At 35.2% G+C, this 21,435-nt stretch overlaps 1 protein-coding gene across 2 annotated transcripts in view; it reads left to right on the top strand.

The window, feature by feature from the left end:
• CACNA2D1 (calcium voltage-gated channel auxiliary subunit alpha2delta 1) overlaps positions 1 to 21,435 on the top strand; it is a 336,392-nt gene that overhangs the window by 216,672 nt on the left and 98,285 nt on the right. For both annotated transcript variants that reach the window (XM_026052203.1, XM_026052205.1), the window contains exon 7: positions 14,379 to 14,510. In XM_026052203.1, the coding sequence (XP_025907988.1) occupies positions 14,379 to 14,510 (132 nt within the window). The remainder of the gene's footprint in view (positions 1 to 14,378; positions 14,511 to 21,435) is intronic.

Genomic DNA, 21,435 nt, shown 5'->3' with positions numbered 1-21,435 from the left:
TTTACGTTAGAGAAGAACTAAGGATGTTAAACAACATTCCAACCAAAGCATCATTTTGACAGTCAGCTGCAAGCTTGAATCTATGTCTCTAAATTGACAACTGTTGACTTTTTTTTTCTAAGTAGTAGATCCATAAGAGCCTTGTGACATTTGAATCCTCCTCTTTTTTTTTTTCTTTATTCAACCTGAATATAACTTTGCTTTTTCTTAAGCCAAAAGTAGTTGAATATTTGCAATGTATTTAGATACACATGAGAGCTCTTGTAAGAGTGTGTCTTTCATAGACTTGTGTGTATTTGTTGATGGTTGCTGGTGGAAAGAGCATGTATATGGCATGTGAAGAATATAGTTTGTCAAACATCTCTGTGCTTCTCTGCAAGCAGCTCTGTTTAGGGTGGTCAAATGGGGTTAATGGGGTTATTTCTCTTTTAACTTTTGAATAATCCATGCAAATTTTTGACCTGATTTCATGAATTGCTTTCTGCCTGCCKGGCAAGAATTAATGTTGACATACTGCCTTGAAATGTCTTATTCATTTCTTTCAATTTTTCATCTTCCCTCACTTTTTTTCTCGAGGTATGTTTCTTTTTGTCCTTTCCTTTCCTTTCTTTTTTTTATATTTAACTGCATGCCTGTGCAGAACTAATTCCTGCTAAACTGTCTCCAGGATGTGTCCTTTGGTACTGCAAAGTGCCCTGCACCACTTTGCCTGCCCTTGTTCTGCTTCTGGTCAATACAGCTCCTTGCCACTTTCAAATTAAGGACTAATTTGATCAGACTTCTGTGTCACAGAAGTCAGGGAATGGGAAGCTAGAGTCAGATGGATAATGGGCAGTTATTTTTGCTCTCTAAAAGTGTGGGAAAGCTCTGTAGATGATTGAAGGCCATGGCACAATTTTGCAAGTCAACTCCTGAACCCACTTTTCTTATTCTGCTGCCAGTCTGGTCCTTCCTGCAGCACTACTCTTACCTCTCTACTCTTGTTTGCCTCARTCATTGTATTATGCCTTAATTTTTATTATAGAGTCTTCAAGATATAAAAGATTCCTGCCTACTTGATTGGACAGTACTGAGCCAAACAAAATTAATAATACGTTAATTAGTAACTGATTAATCATAGCAAATTACTTAGTAATGGCATTTCTCCTTCTCCTGCCTTAGGGAGTGTCTCCTGGGCATATACTTGCTTGCTTGTCTGCTTTGAGCTGCTGTTCACTGTTCCCTTACATTCAGCAGGTCTCTGCTCATGCTTTACTGTTGCGTAGGCTACCCTGAAAGGGAGAAGGGGAAGGAATTTCTTCCTGCATGGAGATACCTGGGGATTACTTAGCAGGGCACTGAACTGCTAGCGCCTGAAATACAGAGTTTTGGTAAAAACATTGTGTCTTTGGCTGGTCCTGTAACGTGTCTTTCGGGTTTTGTCCCTGCTTTTTTAAGCTGAAGTTGCTGTGTAGGAGTCAGTCACCCATAGCGTCTGTACCATTCAGGGTTTTTGTTGTTGTTGTTTTATGTTGCAAATGGAATAAAATAAAATTCTCAAGGTTGATTTCTGCAAAAGTAGAAGGGTCTTACTTAAACAGAAGAGTTGTTTTTTTTTTTTTTTTTAATACTTGACTCTAAAAATGCATTCCATTTTTTTTCCACTAACCAGATGTCTGAAAATATAAAATAAAATGCATTTTATAAAGTGATTTTTATTTGATTGCTCTGTAAGCATCTGTTGATGTTCCAGTTGTCTGACCAATACTGGATGGGGAGGGAAGCACTTGCTTACATTTATCTCTTCTCAGCAGCGTTTTCTGTGGGTTTTTTTGCAAAGGACAAATACCAATATAGAAAGTACATTGATCAAAAAGATGGTTTTACACCAAGGCACTACATTGTGTTGAGAAATCATTCAAAATACTTTTAAGACATTGAAGAAAAGGTTTAGTTGCTACTTAAATGTGACTATGAAGAATATATAGAGATATATGTATAGTTCCCTTTCTATAACTGAGGAGCTGAGGCATAGCATGATTATGAGATGCTAAAGATCATTCTGAAAGTCAATGTTAAAAACAAAGTCAAAAGCACATGGATCAAAGCAGCTTAGTTCCAGTGACTTCAGTGTTGGCTGCAGAGTTCCAGTGACTTCAATACATCACTTTAGGTGAGCTGGGCACGCAKATCCTGTCTCTTTAGTAGGGCTGTTGTCTCATATTCTCAGCCACTGCTATATGCATAAAGTATTTACGAGAATTGATTAAAGCATAAGTCTTGCACAGAGTGCTGTCAGATCCCTAAAGTGCCGTAATTGCTTAGCGCTGCTTTGTGCCGCTCATTTTTTAATGCTGAAGGAAATGCTTATAAAATYAGGGTCAGATTTTTGGCTGTCTTGCACATAGTACCAGGGAAAACATGTCAATTTGTAACACCTGGGAATTCATCCATTAGTCTATAGAGTATTTTACCAAGAAAGCAATGCTTTTTTTTTTTTTTTTTCTTTTTTTTTAAGATAAGAAGCTGCATTGTTGTATCCATACTCTTAGTTGTTATGTATCTAAAGATACATATGTTTTGATTTGTTTTATCATGCTCAGGCTAATTTAGCTGAAATTGAGTGTCCTCCCCTGTCAGTTATGGTAGGTAATGCAGCCCTAGTTGGATTCAGCTGCGTTTGCTGCTGAACATGACTGGAGTGATGGAAATCACAGAATGAAAGTTTGCTCTTGAGCCCTCTGGAGCCAAGTATTGGTCTGTTGACTGTATACTTCTGGTGACTGAAAGTCCTTTTCTTTTTTCAGTATCTGGTTTGTGTGATCCTTCCTAATCATTACAGGGGGCTCAGTCTGTACCTGAGCTGGATCCACCTGTGCTCCTTTATAGCTCAAGTGGAGAGTGGTGGGGGGCATCGCAGAACCTGCCGTCTGGATGCCCTTCAGATCTGGCCCTCTTAGAGCCGTCCTGTCCTGCCTCAGCTTCAAATGCACGTTCAGGCTCCTGAAGAAACTAAATGCAGCAGAGAGTAAAATATCGGAGACATGTTCAATGGGGGTGTGCGAGCCCCAGCACCAGCAGTTTCAAGCCTGTGTCCTTTGCCTTGCCTGGAGTAGGTGATGACACTCCAACGAAAGAGTGGTAGTGAAACAAGGCAATGACTTCCTCGTGCGCTCAATTTTGTATAAAATGATCTGAAGAACTGTTGGGTCTTTCCTTTTCCTTTTTCAAAATAGTTCTCAAAAGAGGTAGTTAGCAGATTTGGACCCTCATTTCCCTGGGTTGTGTTCTGAATTGATAAAGATTGTCACAGCAATAGGAGAATTAGCAGGTGCTCAGCTCCCTGATTTATTGAATTTGAAAGTTAAGTATGTGTGGAAAGTTTCTTGTATTTCACTTTGTAATATAGGTCCATGTTAAAGACATGCATTAAATCCAAATTCATATTAGTATTCTCCTTATTTTAGGAAATTAATTTGGCATTACTCCCTGAATTTATTTGGAATGCATATAATATTGTTTTATATTAATGTTGTTTAACATGCATACAATCCTGGCTGTTTTGGTTCCAGATGCTTTTATTACTATTATTATTATTTTTTACTTCTTTTCAATTGTTGTGTCTGTTTTTCCTGAAGTCTCTTCTCATTTGGAATGATCTATACATAAGCATTTAGAAAATTTCAAACTCTGATTGTGAAAATTCTCCTTATTGGAATTACTTCCACATTGTTATTATACTTACTAACTCACAAATGATTATGGCATTTGGATTTAAGGAAAGCTAAAGCAGCTAAAGTTTATTGCCATTAAGTATTGAAAAATAGAATACATATGGTGAAATGATTTCTTTGTTCATCTCATTCYGTTGCTTAAACTACTTTGTTCAATGTTACTGCTCTTCCTGTGGTTTTATGTAATCACAAAATAAGTAAATTAAAACCAGGGAGATCTCCAGGAAACACACAATTATAAGATGTGTTTCTGTTTGAACACTTTCTACAACACAGGAAGAACTGCTATATTGATTGAAAGAATTTGGAGTAAATCTGAAGAGACTACTTCATAGCATGGAAGTGAACCAAAAACTTTTGTGTTTGAGGAGCTAAATTTTACTGCAGTCATGTAGATCCTTTTGAGTCCATTAATATTTCAAAGGCGTTTTGATTTTTAGAGAGTGATTTTTAAGCTTTTGCTCCTCTTCATTAGAAGCCCAAACGCTAAGTGCTGGCTCTTGGTTCTGTGCCTGACAGGGCAGGGCACGTGGAGGGAGCAGATGATGCCTGCAGGGCAGACGGTGTTTTGGAGACGGGATGAAATCACTTCCCGCTGTGGGAAGTGGGGTCCTGCCATTACCTTCAGGGAGGCCGGGATTCACCCAAGCTTTGGGATTCAACTGGGCATCTTGGAAACACAAGTTTGGGAATAGATACCTCATGGTGCTATAGATTAACTAAAAGAAACATTTTTTTTYCTTATTGTAAAGATAGGAAAAAAGTCTTTATTTATGGCAAGAAATCTTAGCAGGGCCTTCAGAGATAGAAGGGAAAGCTCCCTTGCAGAGGCAGCTTGGAATTGTGAAACCTTTCTCATATCCTACAGATGCCTTTCCTCTTTAAGGAGGAGTTATATTAATATTCCCTGTACATAACCTTGAAAAGAGGAAGTAAGCTTCCTTAACAGGCAGGGTACGATACCKATGGCAATGTCATTCTGTAGATGGACAATGTCTATTTCCTTTTTATATTCCAAGAAGGCAAAATGCAGTGGCATATGAGATGCATATTCCAGCTATTGGAGGGAGAAGACACTTCCTCAGGTGTCTGCATTTTAGAAGATATTCATCATCTTCAAATTTCTGACAGAGAATTTCTCAAGGGACAGAAGACATTGGCATAACCTTTGGCTAAAAGCAAGGATATATAAAAAAAAGTGGAAATTTCATTATTTTCAGTCTGCAAAGCTCATCCATGAGGAGGCTAGAATATTGACAGGGAGCAGGGGCTGTCACCTCTGCGCTAGCTCAGGTGATGAAACGGACTTTCCCTCATCATCATTTTTCTCACGTTTCTCACTTGTGCATTGTATTCCCCTCACACTCACTGTGGCTTGGATTTCTGTTGCCAGAGATGCATTTAGATAGATTAAACCAGTCTGCTCATTTCCCTGCCATTCATTAAACTTTCATTTACATGGGGATTAGATTAGAATCCATTAGCCAAATCCACCCTACCATTTTAATATTTATAAAAACGCCTTAAACCTTAGAAAAAACTTCTTTTCTGTGATAAATATGTGAATATATATTTAATTTTATTTATTTTCCATTTTATGTGCATATGTATTCATGTAATGAAAAAAWTCCCATAGTTTATTTGCAAGCATTTAATATTCATGAATTAAAAATTAATAAGAAAAGCTGTTTTACTGCTAATTCTTTTTATTCGTTAGGTCTGTATAAAGCTGTTGTCTGTGGTTACTGAACTTCAGCTTTTAGAACAACCTTTTGTTTATTTGTGACAGAGCCTAAGGTATGAGAATTGAATTGGAAGTGCCTTTATGGTTGTCAAATCCCAGTCTAGCTAGTCCATATCATTCCTTTACTGAACTGATCAAACTTGGTCATAAAGCAGAGGGAGGCCTGAKCTGTTTGATCACTTCTATCAGGAGTTTACTCAAAGACCTTCTGCTCTAAAAAAGACCTATTTTCCCACTCTAGTTTTTTTTTTAGCTACTTATACCTATTTGTTATTTTGCAACACCATCCTTTTGCTTACAAACCCTTTCAGGACTGCTCTTTTTCAGAGGTTAAGTGATTCGAGCAATTTGTCCCCTCTCAGAAGACAGATATTGCTCTTTTTCACTAGTTATCTTAGTGGTTCTTTTCAGCACTTGTTTGGCTTACAGTTCAGCTCTTTGGCATAGAGGACAACACAGATCAGGTTTGTGCCTGATCACATCAATCTTGTCCACAGATTTCCAAGATGCCAAGTGATTATACATGTGCTTTCCAGTTTAGTAGGATTGGGATTAGGATGGAGGGAATTGCCACTGACAAATGGTGAACATGTAAGGAAAAAAAATGTCAGAACTTCTTAATAAGTGTTCTGTATAAAACCAACTTGTGATAGCATCCATTTCAGAATGAATTGTCTTTTCTGATGTGCAGTAGTTAGTAAAGTTMGAACAAAGTAATTTGGGAAATCCAAAGTTAACGTATATAATATAGCTGTGATTGTTTTAAGTTTGTGCTTTGTTGACATTTAATTCCTGATATCTTCATGAAAAATACAGCAAATACAAAGAATGGAACTTCATCTATTTTAAAGAAGAAATTATTTTAAATTAGAGTCTAGGAGAAATACCATTTCTCTTGGCCTTCTGGTAAGACTCTTCCTAGTATAGTCCGGAAGGTCCGCAAAGGCACATTGCTGGCTGCTGTTCATCTACTCCACAGACCCCTCCCCGGTAGTTCTCTGCAGAGCATCTCTTAAGTTCATTGCCCCCCAGCTCATCCTGGTGCATGGGCTTATTCCTCTGTAGATGAAAGGCTCTTCACCTTGATTCCTGGCTGATCTTCCTGAGGTTCCTCTCCTCCCGCTTCTGCAGCCAGTCGAGGTCKCTCTGAATGGCAGCACAACCATCCAGTGCATCAGCCACTCCTCTTAGTTTTGTATCATCTGCCAGCTTGCTGAAGGTGCCTTTGGTACCATTATCCAGGTAATGATTGAGGTTATTAAACACTGTTGTMACTTGTACCATGCCCTGTGGGACACCACCAGTGACTGGTTACTCTAATCATTCTTTTTCTTGCTTTACTTAGGTTCTTATGCGGTGTTTAGCTCCAGACAATCTGAGCTAAATCTTCCAGAATACCACTAAGCAACCCAACTCACATCTTTCATGTAGCGTGTCTCCCAGCCCTCTTTTCTGAGAAGGAGAAGGGAAAAAAGACCATTATGTGATTGTTTCTAATGTCTAGAATACATGCTGTTATGCTTTGGTATTAAAGGAAGCAAGATAAAAAGCACTGTCCATCTTTCACAGCTTAGAAGATGCAGGCATAAGCAACAATAGGACACAGTACAYTAATGAGAGCATCTTTCCCATTTTATAGTGAAATAAATAGCTCTTTAAAAACTATGTACTGAAGATTTTATGACTTTACCTTTTATTCACTCCTTGTGGAGCTGTAATAGAAGATTAATTCCATCTTCTGTTCTTGACATTTTTATTTTCATTTCCTTCTCCTGGGCATTTCTTATTTTAATGAGCTTTTAGTGTGCTATCAGCAWGTGGCAGCTAAACCACTCAACATACATCACATGGCATTGCCAATTTACTTGATTTGACATAGACACAACAGAAAGCTAGACTTCAGTGACTTCTTCAGAGACGTGTTTATAGAAGTGTCTGGGACATAATGTCAGATAATTTGAGAGAATTTGTTAATTTAAAGAAAAAAGTGAAAGTGCATGACACTATCGTTTATACTCTTTAATTATTATTGTAAACAGTCTGCTCTACAAAATTGTTTTCCAGCAGATGTTTTGATTGCTATTGTGTATGTTAGAAACTGATTCCCTCTCTATAATAGTATTAATATAATATAATATAATATAATATAATATAATATAATATAATATAATATAATATAATATAAACACGTGTATGTGTGTGTATATATATGTATATACACATTCTGTCTCTTACACAGCGTTGACTGAAAACTACCTGAAAAATACTAATTATCTGGGATGTTAACTTTAGTCATGGTAGAATATACAAATGCTAATTCACAGTAAGATTTTGACCCTGATTTATGATTATAAGATCAAACAAAGCATAATTCAAAACAATTACCTATGCAATTGGAAATCTTGTTAAAGTTCGTAATAGTTATGTTAAATTTTCAAACTATGTTTTTCCTCTATGACTTAAAGAATAAATTTCCTTTTCATTTCCTAAAATGTTCTTGTTTTGATAATAATTTTGTTATCAAATATTATCTTTGGTAATAGACAAAACCTCTTTAATTTGTATCGTTTCTCCTTTCCTAATTCTTTTCTTCGTGAAGTACATAATGAATTTCTAACACAGCTTGCACACATTAAGAATATTTTCAGGTTAGCTGATAGGTGCTTTCAAAGCTAAACACATGTTATTACAATGTATTTAATCTGATGAATTAGGCATTCAGGGATACAACCACAAAATATCTTTTAAACATACAATTCTGTAGTTATGCAGTCATGTGATCCATACATGTGTGTCTAAGAGGTACCTGACAGTTTATCACAAATGTATGTAACAAAAAAAAATTGAGAATCTGCTCATGATACATCAGAAGATAGATCAGAAGAAATTCACTTAGGCATCAGATTTGGCAAATATTATTTTCTTTATTCATTTTTTTCCATATAAGTAGATTTTTGGGGGGTTTATGAAAGCACTTTTTAATATATTGATCTTCAACAATTAAATATGAAGGGAGAATTAACATTAAAAATTTGTCCTCCACTCCATTTCAAGAAATAAAAAACAGCATAATTTTTAATAAACTGTCATTATTTATTGTTATTATCTACAAAATTATCAGGTTTTTAGTGTGAAAAGACAGTATCCAAAAATACTATTTTGTCTACATATTTGAAATGTAGTTGGTAGCAGGATATTTCTTAGATACTGCTTTGGCACTTGTGAACTTTTCTGTGTTAATGGGCAGTGCTGTATGTGGTTAAGTCTGTAGATATGTTAAGGCTTCCCTAACAAAAATAATAATAAATGAAGAAAAACTTCTAGTATCTTTTGGATCTCAGGGTKCAGACTTTGGACTGGCTTCTGTATTCAGCTGTAGAACTGTGCCACTGTGAAGCAAAAAAATGCAAGATTCATGAGGCTGGTAGGAAGACAAGAGCCACAGCAGAACACAGGAGTTACAGCGTGATGCTGCAACCAACAGCTCTTCTGCTTTGATGTGATCCTAGCATTTTGTTAGGATTTCTTAATCTGATAATTACTCGTATAAACAACAGTAAACAAGTAAAAAAGTGTAAACAAGAGAACTGCTTGGATCTCTGTTTTGGGATATCATATGTCCTCTTTGTGGAGGACTGTGCGCTCTGCTAGTCTAAGAGGGTGGCAGTGACTGCATCCTTTGCAGCTCTGATTAAGTGGCTTAAACTCTACAGAACGGTGAGACAAAATACTCCCCAGGTCCCAGAGTTTTTTATTACTCTCTTCTAACTGATTTTTGATGAGATATGAAGGTTTTTGTATAACGGTTTTGAGCTGACTCCTTTCCTGTGGTATTCTGTGGGCAGCCTAAGTGTCTAAATTCAGACTCCCAGTTGCACTCAGGGGAACAGTTACCTAGGAGATAGTATTTAATTTGGAGGCACTTGAGTCTTTCATTCGCTTTGGYCTTTTGCTCATGCTGAACTTTGCATAAAATAGATTGCTTAAACTATGCATCCAAATTTGAAGGGTTGAAGTTCAAGCTGCTAACAGAGTTGTTCTTCAAAATGACTATATTTGGGAATTATCTAGAAAATGCATTTATATGAGCCAGTGCAAACATCTAATTAAAATATACTTTGATTTTTGAAATTTATGGGAGACCCTGCCATTCAGTTCAACATGAGTATAATTTTCCAGTGACGGTTGAGTTTGTTACTTTGTATTTAATTTAACATAAGCTGGAAATAAAATAGGCTTGAAAAATTGAGTAAAGCTTGCAAGTTGTAAAAAAGGCTACCTTGCACCTTCAGTAAAGTATCTATAATATACTTCAGTAGAGTATCTATAGTATTGGAAAATTGTGAATAAAGACAAAAACCTGTCAGTGCATGTATATCAAAAAAAAAAAAACAACCAAACAAACAAAAAAAAAACGGTTTGCAAATATAGACTCCTCTCTACCCATTTAAATATGCCAGAAGTTTGCTAGACCATATATATTTCATTCCTAACAGTAGCACTGTTATCTTTAAAGCATTCAGTTAAAGAGGGTATGGAGCTGGAATACTTTGTGCAGAGTAAAAGCCAATAAATGAAGTACAGAGGTGGGTCCTTCTGCTCTCCCTCATGTGCAGATTGCTGCTTCACCAGGGAATGATAGCTGACATATTTCCAGCCATAGTAAATAGCTCCCAGGATTTTCAAATGAAGTTACACTTTGCTTTTTATGCAGGCCAGARCCTATACATTGAATAAATCATCAGAAGCGTATTCTTCCATTTCTTCTAAAGAGAGAGCCATAGTGSTCTGTATTTTATTGATTGTATTTGCAGGGAAAAAATTGAATCTGTTCCTTGTCATGGCCCYTGAATCTTATGTCATAAAGAACAGAAGAAAAGAAAAAGATGGATGGAGTTCAGTGGGATTAGCCAGAAAGAATCGTGTTGCCTTTTGTGCCATGATGAATTTCACTTTTTTCATCTTGTCCATGTCAAGTGAAAGAGAGCAGTTGAAGGACTTTGAAGAAGCAATCTTCAAAGTCTTCTTTTAGCAGAATTGGAAATAAGCTTATTGGAGAGTTGTCTCAAATTAGATTTTCTGCCAATTATCAGTCAAAAGCTCTTCGGTGTGCAGAGGTTAATTCAAAAGGAAAKGGAAGAGTTTCTAGAACATACACATCTCAGTAAATGTGCCAATAAATATTTCTGTTTTAGTAAGATCAGGTTTTTGAATAAAAGAAAACCAAGTGAAATCCTCACTTACATGTAAAGCGAATAGAAATTCATTTCTTCGAATTAAGGTGTTCTAAGAGGTGCTATGGTCTATWCTGTGAGCTAGTCAAAGTGGCACTGCATTGATTTTAATGTGCATACTAAGAATCACCAGATCCTAGAAGGAACTATTTAAAAAATGTTTTATTGTTGTTTGTGATGTATTTACTTGCTTCAGGATGTCAAGTTTCAAATCTATTGCTGCAGGCTTATAAACAGAATCAACAGGTATTGGTTTGAAATTGTATATTATCAAAGAAGCTGCATTCAGAAAAGCAAGGGAGCTGATATTTACCTGCCTTTTGAAGTGCAGAGTGTATTCTTTTGCATCAGCAAAAATGGCAGTAAAAGTTGCAGATAAAGACATGAGAAAATAAATTAGTAATCTTAGAATTCTACCCTCTAGAATCAACCCTTGCTTCATTTACTGATACGAGATTAGTCAACACAAATTGGATATTCCCTACGTGCAAGTAGGTAATGAAAAAAATAGAAACAAACTAACAGAAAAGTGAGCAAACTTCAACTGTAAATAGAGAAGTGTTCCGGTAATAGTATTCTAATGATCATACAGTGAATATTTACATAGCATTCTCATCAAATAAACTGTGTGGTTGTTCCAAGTATGGGACAAATTATTTTCGTCAAGATGCGAAAATTAATTAAGAGGAAGCTGATGTGTGTTCAAGCTGACAATTATGCTGTTAAAATTTATTTCTGAAATGGCACGAAGGCACTTAACTGTTAATTTCTGGAGTTCAGCAAGATTTGTTTTTCAGTGTTTGGAAAGAGATATGTTACATACTGTTATTAGCTCTTTATTCCATATTTTATTCATATTATTTATGTGTGGTCTTGTTCCTTGTTTTGAATTGCTCGTTATTTTCAGTCATGCAGACTGGAAATATTTCTTCACAGATGCAAGTCTTTGCTTTTTTTTTCTTTTTTTTTGTTTTTTTTTTGAAGAATGTTTATCCTTTTTTAAAAAAGTCTAGAGAGAAATCTGGTAGAAATTTGGAGAGAGGAGGCATWGAAGGGAGTGGGCAACTGGGACATAAATAAGAAAAAAGTCTTGACACTTGGACATCACTGCTTCACAGATATTACAAACAGCATCTAGAGATCCATATTTCTTTCTTTATAGCCTAATCTCAACTAGTCTAACAAAGTGCTGAAATTATCTCCTTAGTTCCTCACTTATGTATATAAATGCATGTGAGATATATATCTATGTATATATGGACTGTATTACAAAGACACCCTTTGCAACAGTACTCAGAGACACCCTTTGCAACAGTATCTGTAGATGTGTAGTAATATACTTGATATATCTTAATGTTGAATACAGTTTATTTGTTTGTAAGACTTCTTGTCTGAAGGAAATACTCTCTTTAGGTATTTTACTCATTTCATATCAAAGGAGAAAGTTTCAAGGGATCTATAGCCAGAGATATAGAAAAGCAATTATGAGAACCACTAAATTAAAATAGATTGTTTTTCCTTCATTAAATATTTTGGCAAAAAGGGATATCATTGGCCTGAGCAGCGCAATAAAGTCATTAACAGATTTGCAGCTAGGGATTTCCATCCTCCCAAGTTCCAGTTCTGGAGCTTTTTCTATCCCACATTATGGACAACAGTATTTTTAAAATTGGAGAGGGTTTTCTAAGACTGCATCTAAGTCAGGTCTCAAGGACATACTATTGCCTTCTTTATATTTTCATGGGGCTTGGGAATCCAGGAAGGACCCTGAAATTCAAATGTTTTGTCAGTGGGAACGTTTTTGAGAATTGTTTTCTGTCCATCCAATGCTTTGGGTCTCCTAAGCTCCAAATCCTGCATTGAATTAGAAATTAGGCTTGTGCTTGCATTGGGCCAAGTGCTCCATAAATCAGATGAGGAAACAGTGACCTGATGTAAACAAAATTAAAGTATGAAAGGAAATTCTTATTTCAGTAAGTAAATGACAAAATCTCTAATAACACCACGGATCCACTTTGGGAAGTAAGATCTGAAAGGAAGTTCAATTTGGAAGAATTTAGAAAGATGGTACAGAATGCTTAATTACACAGTAGATCAAACTGGTTCTAAAAGACGTAATAGAACAGTAACCACTTTAAAATGATAATTAAGTTCTTATGGTACCCAAGGGAGTTTTTCCTTTGTCAAGTAAACAGATATATTTTTTATAATTGCCTAATTGACAAAGAGAGAAGTATATAGTACAAGATTATTGATTACAGGAAGTTTCAAGAGTYGGAAATCGAATGTGATATTTCTCTGTAAAGCTGTATCTTGAGAGAGTAATATTCTTTTAAAACATTTTTTTGCAAAACAGCCAGACCTTTCTCCAAAACACATGGTGTAGCRATTTTCTCTTTACCCTTTAAAAGCAAGCCTATAAAATTCAATGTTACCATCTCACTTCTCTAGTACCTGTAACAACCATGCTTTGGAAATTGCCTATCCAAAGTTAACTTTTAGCTTGTCCTTATTTTTATTATTTATGTTTTTCTTCACAGTGGTAATGGGTTAGAAAGAAGACCTAGGTACAAACTTTTGTACCCCACTGCCACTGATCTGTCTTAAGCTTGAACTGTTTTCAGTTCATCTAGACTTGCCTGTTTACAAGAGAACTGAAACTTCTTGCATGCAATACTAAAGTGTAAGCAGTGATTAAATTACAGTATTGCTTTTCTTAGGATCTGTGTCCACATCTTCTGTTGGTTTCAATTTATTGATTTATTTATTTTCTCAAGTTCTCGTTCCACTGTCAGTGGCTGCTGTATCATTATTAATCTAGGTTTTTCAGAAATGCTATTTATAATGCCATTTGGCAACGCAAAGGAAAGGATTAGTGACCCAACCAACAAAAGAAAAAAATTTTGCTCTTTCTAATTAACTGAATGCCAGCTGCTGCCTGACATGAATAAGATTTTTTTTTTTCAAAGTTAATGAGATCTTAACAGCTGATTAGATTATGAGGGAAAGAATGGTTATCTGCACCATAATAAATTTCATTATTTGTTCAATTGCTTATTACTATAGCACTGTTCATAGGCTGGTGAGYGAGCTTCCCATCATCTGTTTTTCACAAACATATTTTAAAATAGGACATGCTGAAATGTGYATCTGTGTGGTTAACACAAGCATCAGCTGTGAATAAGAATTTCTGTGTAACTGGCCACTTARTGTTTACCTGATCATGCTTAAGAATATGGATGTCTTTGTATGTTTAGCTCCTTGGGAAACTGAGCCAGTTCATAAATATTAATGGTCACTCTGCTGATCAGAGTGTGAGCCATCACAGCCACAAACATGAGGATCTTGTCACCAWGTAGTGCTAGATGGGTGCTCATGTGGGTCCCATCCTAATTTTAGCCTTCTGATACTTCTTGTTGCTTTTTTTTTTCCCTACAGAATTCTGTTACAACATCTCTTCTTCTGTTGTTATTACATTAAAAGGAGAGTGTAAGGAACGTAAATTTGCCAATAAAGACAGGTGTATTTCCTTAAATTTCCTGCTTCATAAGACAAAATATTTAATCTTGTTAATAAACAAAATTATTTTAACAAAATAATTCAACAATTCTGTTTTCTCTTTATAGTCATTACTACTCGTCTACAGATGTAACTGAGAAATACCAAATATATATTTCTTTTCAACAGCRACAATAGTACTGAATGAACTCAACTGGACAGCAGCGCTGGATGATGTTTTCAAGCGGAACAGAGAAGAAGACCCCACCTTACTGTGGCAGGTTTTTGGCAGTGCCACTGGCCTCGCCAGATATTATCCAGGTAAATGAAGTCTTCTAAAGAACTGTCCTGTGGTGCTGAAATGCAATCACATATTGCCTTAAAAAAACTTCTGAATGATTTACAAGCAATAAAAGATAACCACAGACAACTTTCTCCTATAGCTGCTCCTTTCTTATATGAAAAATATGTCAAAATCTATGAAGTTATTCTGGTATGGACTGTATAGCTAGGTGCATATTTTGTRGTAGAAGGAACAATGACAGTGTTTTCTGAAAAGTTAAACATYTACATATTCATCTTGATTAATACAATGTGTGTTATTTAAAATATATTTATCAGTGAGATTTTTTTTTTGAGCTGAACAGCTTTAAAATTAGCAAATCAGTAACTAAATAAGACAACCTTGACCTTAAAGTCATTGAAAATACAATTTCACAATGGCATGTGCATATCTGGCAGAATCCATAGATTCAGACAATTATGATTTTGCCATTAGAGCTAAGGTCAATTAGTGCAACTTGATTATTTTAACCAGCATCTTTTCCATCTGTCAAAGCATCCCATTACTGAGTTACAGCAATAATTTTAACTAAGGGTATATTTTAATGAGTATATATATATGTGTATATATGTGTGTTTGTGTATATATATATATTATATACAACATATATATTATATTGTAATGAGTATATATAAGTTAATGAATATTATATATATTTTTATATATTCAGTTATTTCATATATTTTATATTCACCACCAAATGGAAAGCCTTTTTTTTTTTTTTTTTTTTTTTTTTTTNTTTGTAGGCATACTGCCATTCTTGATAAGTAATGTTGTTACCACTAACAGAATTGTGTGACCACTAGATACAAGCTAATTGTGTGCACTGCCTTCTATCTTAACCACGACTGGCTAAGGAAAAACTTGGGATTCTTTCCTTTCTGTCAATAGATCTCTGGTATTTCTGAGAGTGCAGAAAAATATTTTAAAGCACAATTGCTAACTCTGGCAGAGAAGCTGCCTCTGTCTATTTTTGAGGAAGAAGTATTTCATAGTGCTTGTATCATGTTTGTATTATTGCCTAAAGGACAATGAAATAAGTACAGTGAGGTGATGCAGAAAAATAATATTGAAAATACTCATTTCATATTTCATCTATTCCTGGGATTCTGTTTCAGGGCTTGTGAGGTCTGTTCATATTAGTGTATGTTTGGAGTTACTGTTTCTCACAGTTCATTATATGGTGATGTTTTCAAGTGCTAGGAAAGAAGAGTTTCTAATATTCAGATCAAACTATAATCAAGTGGTAGTTATCATTAAATCAGGTAGGATTAGAATTTCTGCTCCAGGGTACCCAGAATCTTAAAAATTCCTTCCCTTTCCCCAAAAGAAAAGATGTATGAGGCACGTAGTGTGGGTCTGGATACTCCTTGATATTTTAGCTATAYTCAGCTGAGTGAGCCCCAGAGATAGCCTTCAGGGCACATCATGAAGACCTAGATGTAATGACAGAGAAGTATATTGGAGAAAAACATCTATCACAATTACCAGGCACTGAAATAGGATTTCAAAGACAGAGCCATAAAAACTATTCCTGCACAATGTTTTCACATTGAAAGAAATTGGAGATGATTGGAGACTGCTATGAAACTGCCTGCTTCCTTCAAGAGTGTTACTGATAGGCRTAGGCTTATAGGGCATTGAGCCATTTAGTCATTTAGTGGTTTGTGTTAGCCGGTAAAGTACAATTCCTTGATATATCTGAACTGGATAATACCCCAACACTTTTACACACGCACAGAGTAATGTGGAGCCATCTGATGTATGTTTTTTTTTTTTTTTTCCTTCCCACTTCCTGCTTATAGCTTAAAACAGTAAGGCTTTGATTAAGTTTTTGTGCACATTTTTCTATCTTTCTTAATTTCTTACATTGCTGAAACCCATCTGACACACATAGATGTTCTGAGAAGGAAATCAAGTTTCATGTAGTTAAATAGATGCTTTTCGTATTTACTTTTTGAAAATGATCTTACATATTAAGATCTGATTATGTCCAATATATATTTTAAAAATTTGCTTCATTAAATTGGTCTTATGTATACCTGCTGCAAAAGGATGGTTTTCTCCATAGTTATGATATTTGTGAAGGATTTGGACTTACCAAAAATCAAATGTAAAACAAAACTGTTTTCAAATTATTAGCTTCAACATATCTGCTGTCTTGCCTCTCCAGACAGTCAATCTTTAGTTACCTCCAAGCTATAGGAGATGTCTTCAATCATGAGGTTCTTGAACTAATGCATTTATCTGATAATATCCCACTTCCTTGAGTAATGGGTTGCCATATCACTTCTGTCCTAATAGGCTCTTAGGCTCGCCTTATCACCATGGTAACCAATAGCATTAAGGSATCATTCTGCGAGTGACTCTGTGGGTGGAAAGTATGTGTGAAATATTAGATTATTTTTCTATTACATGTATCCTGTTGTGCCCTATGTTCATGCTGTTGTAGGCACTTGGGGCACTCCTCTAGCATCTTTTATAATCTTCAGCAGTGCTTTGTCTGACTTGTAGGTGCATTAATGCTTCCTTCTCTGTAACAGTGGAACAAGACAGATGTCCGACTACAACCATGTTGAAATAGCATTTAGATTAGTCCCTTTTCTCAAACATCTATTCTTTATAGGCTTAAGGTATTAGATATAGTGGAGTACAAATAGGAAGCTTCTTCTTACATTAAGTAGATAACATGAATTTATTTATGGTTGAAATTTATGGGTGGAATTTATTTATGACTGCTTCTGATGGAAGCAGTCATAAAAACAWTTTTTTCACTTCCTTTATTGTGATGATGTAAGTCCATCAAATACTTGTTATGCCAAATGTTATTTTTTATTTAGGAGGAAGTTACAGTCTATATGAAATGTCATCTTGGGGAGCTTTTTGATGTTTTATTTTATTTTATTTTTTGTTTTGTTTTGTTTGTTTGTTTTGAAGAAGAGTGTATGCAATGCAGACAAGCCGGATTTAGAAAGACACATATGTAGACTGATGATCACAGATATATAAGAAAGTTAGATGTAAGAAAGATATATAGAAACACAGATCTATCTGTCTTTCCATGTATCTACAGTGACAGCAGATTCACTGCCAGGGGGTCTGTACAGCAGGGATGAATGCAGCAATCTATACCTTGAGAAATTCCCCAATAGAAACATCAAACACTGGGCTAAGATCCACTTCTCCTGTTATAAATGAACGGATTACTTGCTTCATTCCTTTTCTTCTTTTAACTATTTTTCTCTGGAAGAAACTCAGCACRGCTCTCATTCTGAACCATCAGGAATGTCAGAGAATTCACAATGCAGGATACCTCCCCAGGCCTTGAGCCTTATTTTCTGCATATTTCAATTAGAGCCTTAAACAGCTTGGTATGGCTTTCCTTATCTAAGCCTCTCCTTCATCTAATTGCTTAACCAAGTGTTCCTTAACTAACCATAATTTTATAAATGAGAGAGACAATTTACTGTCAGCRGTTCTGTTATTGAATAACAACTTACTGTGAAAAGTTTTCTCTATTTTCCCTCCATTAGCACCGTCTCATCATTCACTGAGAACCATTGACTGCATCCTCATGGCAGATAGCTATAAAATATTTCAAGAACATTTRTGAGAACATTCATGCATAGATATTCAACTGTTAATGAAAAAAAATCCACATTTCTTTTTGCATAGCTTTTACCAATGTGGTGTTAGATGGAGTGATGATGGTTGACTGTAGTGTATTGTACCATTATTTTTATAAACTTTGATTATCATGCTGGCTGGAGCATTTAAACAATCTGGAACATACACAGTCTGTGGGACCTGATGGGAGTCACCRTGACTGCTGGGGGAGGTGATGGGTGCCACAAGGTCACAATTGTCTTTGAAAGGTCATGGTGATCAAGGACTAGAAGAAAACAAATATGAAACTAATAACTTTGAGTAGTTTTATTCTAAAATGTGAAAGTGGTTCTTTATATATATTAGTGGGCAGAAGAGAGAAGGTTGAAGGAGTTGCACATATTGGGGGGTTGGAATAGAAGATCTCCAGAGGTCCCTTCAAAACTCAACCATTCTGTGATCTGTGATATTGGGACCTTGTAGCGTGGCCTTGAACCCAGACCCTGAGGAGGCTGCAGAGACACTGTTTCATGCAGGGGTCTAACAGCTTCATATTTAAGGAACAGACTGATTTCATAATCCACAGGCACAGGCAGATTTGTGTGGGACTACAAATTATTCTTCAATCCTGTATGTTTTCCTTTCATCACTACCCTCCTGCTCAGATTGGGGAATATTTGCTGATTTAAAAAAAAAAAAAAAAGAGTGACAGAAACCTCGTTCTCTATAGTAGCTAGTTGCATTGGCTGGTTTATTGAAGGAAGGAAATTATATATATATAAAAATAATATATTAATATATAAATACATATATATTTATATATATGTATATGAATATATATATAGTCCTTTCCATACACCTGTGCAGAAACCAGTAACAGCCATGGAGTGGCTATTGTTTGCGGTCCATAGGGAAGCTGCTATATCTGGTCTAATGAAGTTGGGCTGCAAGTCCTGGAGATTCTGCATAATGCTCCCTACAAGCCACAGATGACCGTTCCCTCTATCATTAAACATATAACCGCTACTCATTTATTTAAAAGCATGAAATATTATAGGTTCTCCTGCATAAAATATGCAGTTCTCCAGAGGTTATGTTAGATATTTTCTAAAGATTTCATCCATATGTTATGACATCAAATAACACTGAAACACTTTCTCAGTAGCACTGTTCTTGCTACTTTCTTGTGAATTGAAATAGAAAAAGAGACTGTCTACCTGCAAATTTATTGCAGGGCGCAAACCTGCAGTAAAATTTTTCCATTCTGTTTAACTATTAAGTAAATACAGTTAATGAAAACAAGAGGAGAAAATAGTAAATTTGTATTAAATGCTTTTAATTTTAACAAAGGATGTTTGGATTTTTTTTTTTTTTATGTAGCTATATTTTTTCTCCCATTATTATTTTACTGAAATCTTTTTCTTTCGATGAATTGCAGTATCAGACCTCCATTTCTTTCATGGTATTACAAGAATATATTTGTTTTGTAAGGAATGTCATATATACATTTATTAGCCCTTTGATGGCTGTTACTCTTGCACAGCATTTTGTCATAAACGCTTTTTTWWWWAAAAAMAATGCTTAGTCAGCAGTAGTCTCTGCAAAATTTTAACTTTTTCTTTTAATRTTAAATTAGTTTGTTACGARCAGGTAACAGTGGGTTCCAGCCCACCTTCTTTTCATCCTGTAATCAGTCCTCTGAGTTCTGGTACTTGTAGTCTCTATGTAGACAGAAAAGTGCTTCAGTGTAAATCAGACTGCAGATTAAATTTATGATTAACTAGGGAGCTGTGGACAAATTTGTTATCCCAAGATAAATTAATTTAATTAAAACAGTTTAATATAGCTTGACAGATGTTAAATTACTTACATTTTTTAAGGCATCTATCTAGCTAATTTTACTGCTAAGTTTTAGAAAGCAGAAGTTTGAAAGAACAATTTTTGATCAAATTTGGGGAGGCTAAGTTTGGAGGTGTAAGGTGCTAACTAGCCAGTTCCTCCTTTAAACCTGAAATTCTTCTTAAAATTACAGAGCTAATGGGAATTATAATTGTTAATCAATTCTTCATAACAACCCTTCAATGGAAAGCACATTATTTTTACTTTAGCAATTACTAATTAAACAGATTCAAAAGTATTTTGTATTTTTGTGTCTTCTGCCAAAGACCATATTAATCACTTCCTCACTTCTCTGTTTATTTTGTTGTACAAGGATAAGATCCTTAATAAAGGATACATTTTGTTTTGGATTGCAGACAGCTTAACCATGCATTTATTTGCACCTAAATATGATCTAGAATCTTTCTAGACATGTCAATAAATAAGCTGAAGAAAATTTGGCTCCCAAGACTTACTAGAGTGTAAAACCACACCTTTGATTTAGATTAATGTTAAATGTGAGTCACTGTTCAGTCAGCAACACCAAATCTATTCTCAGGGAATTTTCCTATTCAGGGAAAATATGAAATAATATTTGCCGCAGTGTAATACAACAAAGAATACTTACTAGATACTAAATGGAGAAATGCACAGCTAAGGAAAAGCGAACACTCAAGGTGATTATTCAGAAGAATACTTTTGCCCATAAAGTCTTCTGAAAGACTAAAGTCTTTGATTAAATACAGATAGAGAAGAGCTAGTATTATCTCCTTTCCTCAATAAAAAAATAAATAAAAAATAAAGATCTTAAACATCTTTCCACGTGTCAGCAAAGCAGGTTTCACTCAAGTGATGAAGCACACCCTGCTTAGACAAACTAATAATGGAACAGCTTTAAAAATCAATTTCTAATAAAATAAAATGGGAGCTCTTCAAATGAAGGACTTGCTGTGCACAGCTGCTCTGGTGTTAAGCGTTAATGCCAAGCAATCGTCTTGCTGCCGTGATATTGAACTCTCCAAAGAAAGTCATTACTGAAGCAGATAAAGGGATAGAAAGCCCAAAGAAATACATACAAAATGAATCAAAAGCTTTGAAAAACTAAGACTTCAACTTCTTTTTTTTTTTCAAAAGATTTTCTGATTATTGTCATAGCTGATAGTTCCTGTTAAGAACTGAACATTCAAAGGAGACTTTAGCATAGGAAGAAAAAAAAATGGTTCAATTAGCACAGAAATGGTACATTTATTCTTTCTGCATTGAAATAAGTCTCTTTAAGCATCATTAACTTTTCTTTCCTTGACATCTTAGAAGAAAGGGCATGATCTGCAGTGGTTATGATCTTGCCATTAGGATATGGAAAACCTTTCAACATATTTAGTTGGGCTTCATTTCTTCAAAGCTGTTGTGCTGAATTTT

Source organism: Nothoprocta perdicaria, unplaced genomic scaffold, assembly GCF_003342845.1.
Source record: "Nothoprocta perdicaria isolate Ctin4 unplaced genomic scaffold, notPer1 scaffold_85, whole genome shotgun sequence".
Lineage (NCBI taxonomy): Eukaryota > Metazoa > Chordata > Aves > Tinamiformes > Tinamidae > Nothoprocta > Nothoprocta perdicaria.
Note: the sequence above shows the minus strand (reverse complement) of the source record. Positions and strands in the feature narration are given on the sequence as shown.